Raw genomic sequence first — 5000 nt, 5'->3', positions numbered from 1 at the left:
GTCAGACAGACAGATAGTCAGACAGACAGACAGACAGACAGACAGACAGATAGTCAGACAGACAGACAGACAGACAGACAGACAGACAGACAGTCAGACAGACAGACAGAGAGTCAGTCAGACAGACAGACAGACAGACAGACAGACAGACAGACAGACCACTCTCTGTTCTTTGGGCCTGAGGCACAAGACGGACATGTAGTGGTGCCAGGTCTGGTTGCTGTGACCGTCGTCACTGGGGATCGCTTCTCCCGCCAGCTCTTTCTTGAGCTGCACGACGTCACCTCCATTGGGTTCTGCAACGTCAGATGTCAAGATGACGCCAATGACAGCTAGCAGGACAGTAGGCTAAAGAGTGCTTTATTCTATTCAGCCAGCTGCGTGTAAAGTGCCTTGAATCATGTGTACAACAAAGTAACATAAGTTTAATGTATACCTAAATCAGATCAGTTGTAAATAGCCATGTACATAATTATTGTTTGACATTTTCTTTTCTTTTTACATTTAGTCAAGTTATGACTAAATGTTTTAACATCGAGGGGGGAATCGAGACGAGGGTCGAGGTGTATGTGCGTGTGTCTGTGTGTGTGTGTGTGTGTGTGTGTGTGTGTAGAGCGATTCAGACTAAACTACTGGACCGATCTTCATGAAATTTGACATGAGAGTTCCTGGGTATGAAATCCCCGAACGTTTTTTCATTTTTTGGATAAATGTCTTTGATGACGTCATATCCGGCTTTTCGTGAAAGTTGAGGCGGCACTGTCACGCCCTCATTTTTCAACCAAATTGGTTGAAATTTTGGTCAAGTAATCTTCGACGAAGCCCGGACTTCGGTATTGCATTTCAGCTTGGTGGCTTACAAATTAATTGATGACTTTGGTCATTAAAAATCTGAAAATTGTAAAAAAAAATAACAATTTATAAAACGATCCAAATTTACGTTTATCTTATTCTCCATCATTTGCTGATTCCAAAAACATATCAATATGTTATATTCGGATTAAAAACAAGCTCTGAAAATTAAATATATAAAAATTATTATCAAAATTTATTTTTCGAAATCAATTTAAAAACACTTTCATCTTATTCCTTGTCGGTTCCTGATTCCAAAAACATATAGATATGATATGTTTGGATTAAAAACACGCTCAGAAAGTTAAAACGAAGAGAGGTACAGAAAAGCGTGCTATCCTTCTCAGCGCAACGAATACCCCGCTCTTCTTGTCAATTCCACGGGCACTGCCTTTGCCACGGGCGGTGGAGTGACGATGCTACGAGTATACGGTCTTGCTGCGTTGCGTTGCGTTCAGTTTCATTCTGTGAGTTCGACAGCTACTTGACTAAATGTTGTATTTTCGCCTTACGCGACTTGTTCATGCTTACTTTTGAGTGCCGTGTCTCTGTTTGTGTTGTTGCCTTGTCATCTTCATGCAATTTATGCATATGAGTGTATATGAGTTTGCTTGAGTTGTTAATGCGAAAGATTGTGTATGAGTGTGCCTTGAGTCGCCTTGTGGTGAGATATGTGCGCGTTATAAACTCTCGTATTAATAAAAAAAACCGCTGGCGCTGGACCCGAGTACTCTTCAGACTGGCTCGCTCCCCCAGTATGAAAGTTTTTGTCTTGTGCACGTGGATTTAAAAAAATAAAATAAAATTATCAAGTTATGTTTTTTACACAATTACAAAAATTATTAGAGTAAAATAAAACATTAAAACGTTCATAATAAACAATTGTAAACAAGAATTAAAAAAAAAATTAAAAAAATAAAATAGACCGCCCATGCCGGGAATCGAACCCGGATCACTTTGGCCATAGGCGGACGTGCTTTCCACCAAGCCACCAATTTTGCCAGTGAGCTCAAATGCCTAGGCTGCTAAAATTAGGTCGCTCAGCACGCGAAGTCAGTGGCTGACGCACGCAAAGCCTGGTGTCGCTGGCTTGGCAGTTCTTTTTGCCGAACTGCCTCCTACCGCCAAAACTCCCACCGTTAAGAGTCGTTTTTGTGATTTATTTCGCATTTAGGTCCCAGGTAACATTATGAAGTTTTAATACGATCAATCGGACCTATTATCAAGTTAGTGTATCAACTTTTGAACGAACTGCGCCCAGTAGTTTCCCAGCAATAAGCTGTTAAGTCGAGACAGACAGACACACACACACACATACAGACACAGACACATAAAAAACGCTGGCGCTGGACCCGAGTACTCTTCAGACTGGCTCGCTCCCCCAGTATGAAAGTTTTTGTCTTGTGCACGTGGATTTAAAAAAAAAATTATTTTTTTTATTTTACACAATTAAAAAAATTATTAGAGTAAAATAAAACATTAAAGCCATATGTACTCGATGACTATACACGCTAATTGCTTTACCAACAGCTGGAGACATGCTAAATTAAGTTCCCTGCAAAATATTGTGGTCTAGGACCCCTTCAATGTTGAGATATGTTAATTTTCATTTTGATCTGGATCGTCCTATTTATAGATTTGCCAACAGAGGTAGCGTTGACGCAAGGGAAATAACTCCGCGTCTTTGTTTACATCCAAAGTTTTTGAGACTCTAAAACAAGCTGTAATGCATGTATATGGTCCGCGCATGGCGACATATCGTCATTACATGGTCTTATGGTGCGTTTGACATCGATTATGGGCAAACTACACTTTGTAAACACGGGAGCGCGTACATATGCCTTTAAAACGTTCATAATAAACAATAGTAAACAAGAATTAAAAATAAAATAAAAATAAATTTGACCGCCCATGCCGGGAATCGAACCCGGATCACTTGGATTAAAAAAAAAAGAAAAAAAATTATTTATTTATTTTACACAATTAAAAAAACTATTAGAGTAAAATAAAACATTAAAACGTTCATAATAAACAATAGTAAACAAGAATTAAAAAAAAAAAAAAATAGACCGCCCATGCCGGGAATCGAACCCGGATGCATTATACAATGCTAAAACAATCCGTAACAAATTTGCCAAGACGAACTTGAACTTCGTCTTCTAAAAATAAGTTACTTGGATTTGTGTTAGCATATTTCATATTGATATGTGAAGCATCTTCTTTAAATGATGTGTGTGTGTGTGTGTGTGTGTGTGTGTGTGTGTGTGTGTGTGTGTGTGTGTGTGTGTGTGTGTGCGCGCATGAGTCTGTACTTGTGTGTGTGTGTGTGTAAGAAAGAGAGAGAGAGGGAGAGAGAGTGTGTGTGTGTGAATGTGCGTGAGTTTGTGTGTATGTTTGTGTGTGTATGAGTGTGTATATGTGTTTGTTTGTAAAGGTGTGTGTCCGTCTGTCTATAAGTTGTTTGTTTGTTTGCTTAACGCCCAGCCGACCACGAAGGGCCATATTAGGGCGGTGCTGCTTTGACATATAACGTGCGCCACACACAAGACAGAAGTCGCAGCACAGGCTTCATGTCTCACCCAGTCACATTATTTCATTTTTTTTTTCATTTTCATTACTTTATTGTCCCATCGCTGGGAAATTCGGGTCGCTTCCTCCCAGTGGAAATCTAGCAGCAACGGAGTCGCGCTACCCAGGTGTCTGCGTGTTTAAGTGTATTCAGCCACCTGCACTTATGGCAGAATGACCAAGGTTTTTTACGTGCCATTGTGATGACACGGGGGTGGGATATGGCTTCCGCTTGACCCGTGTCCGTCCCGGCCCGAATTCGAACCTGCGACCTTTCGATCACAAGTCCAGTGCTCTACCAACTGAGCTACCGGGCCCCCGGACACCGGACCAACCAGTCCTAGTACTAACCCCATAATGCCAGACGCCAGGCGGAGCAGCCACTAGATTGCCAATTTTAAAGTCTTCGGTATGATCCGGCCGGGGTTCGAACCCACGACCTCCCGCTCACTGGGCGGACGCCTTACCACTAGGCCAACCGTGCCGGTCTATGTGCGTATGAGTGTGTGCTTTGTGTGTTTGAGATTTGTGTGAGTCAATGTGTGTGTGTGTGTGTGTGTGTGTGTGTGTGTGTGTGTGTATGTGCGTGCATGCGTGCGTATGTACATGTGTGTGTGTGTGTGGGGGGGATGTGGGTGTGAGTCTGTATAAGAGAGAAAGAGAGAGAGAGAGAAAGAGAGAGAGAGAGAGAGAGAGAGAGCGGAGAGAGTGGGTGGACGTGTGCGTGTGCGTAAGTGTATGTGTGTGTGTATGTGTGTTTGTTTGTAAAGGTGTGTATGTCCGTCTGTCTATATGTACGCCGTATGGGGGGGTGTTTTGTGTGTATGAAGTGTGTGTGAGAGAGTGAGTGAGTGCGTGTGAGTGAGTGTGTATGTGTGTACGTGTGTACTGAACTTGGGGGGTGTGTGTGTGTGCCGTGGGTGCGGTGTATGTGCCACGGTCACAGTGTGTGTGTGTGTGTGTGTGTGTGTGTGTGTGTGTTCGTGTGTGTGTGTGTTCGTGTGTGTTTGAGAGAGAGAGAGAGAGAGAGAGAGAGAGAGAGAGAGAGAGAGAGAGAGAGAGAGAGAGGTTTGTCTTTCGCTGGGGTATACAGTGCCTTGGCGTTGCACTTCTACTTAATTACAAATTGGCCCAAATAACATCAACAGTTTCGGCAAATTTCGAAAGTTTACGACAGTCTTTGACGGTATTCTTTTCCGGTCACAGTGAAAAAGTTGGGCATCTCCAACAAATAACGGCATACGTGTTTCTAATCCACAAGGTCATCCCGACTAGTATGCCAAAGAAATAGTAGAAAATAGTAAAAAGAGACAAAGAAGCGTACCTAAGTCTTTGGACAGATCCAACATTTCCTGTGCTTTCGTCTTGTTGTTCACCTGAATATGAACAGGATAACGGAGTGAATATCTTGCTTACCTCTATATTTGTGTAGGTAACTGTCAAATGCGTGTATGTTGCGAATACATTTCTAACAGTGAGACCGAACGACTATTCAGAACACAATAATGACTTTTCATGCATGCGTACTTGAAATAACACTGCACCGACAAACACACACACATATCGACACACACACACAC

The 5000-nt window shown here is 42.3% G+C and overlaps 1 protein-coding gene across 1 annotated transcript in view; it reads right to left on the bottom strand.

The window, feature by feature from the left end:
- Positions 1 to 4798, bottom strand: part of LOC138955794 (uncharacterized) — a 24581-nt gene extending 19783 nt beyond the window's left edge. Inside the window, exons 1-2 of the mRNA XM_070327325.1 lie at positions 4745 to 4798; positions 160 to 296 (exon numbers count right to left, since the gene is read on the bottom strand). Coding sequence (XP_070183426.1) covers positions 160 to 296; positions 4745 to 4769 — 162 coding nt within the window. The 5' untranslated portion in view covers positions 4770 to 4798. The remainder of the gene's footprint in view (positions 1 to 159; positions 297 to 4744) is intronic.
- Positions 4799 to 5000: the final 202 nt, after the last annotated feature.

The sequence above is a fragment of the Littorina saxatilis genome, unplaced genomic scaffold (genome assembly GCF_037325665.1).
Source record: "Littorina saxatilis isolate snail1 unplaced genomic scaffold, US_GU_Lsax_2.0 scaffold_936, whole genome shotgun sequence".
In the NCBI taxonomy this organism is placed as follows: domain Eukaryota; kingdom Metazoa; phylum Mollusca; class Gastropoda; order Littorinimorpha; family Littorinidae; genus Littorina; species Littorina saxatilis.
This window is presented reverse-complemented; position numbering and strand designations above follow the sequence as displayed.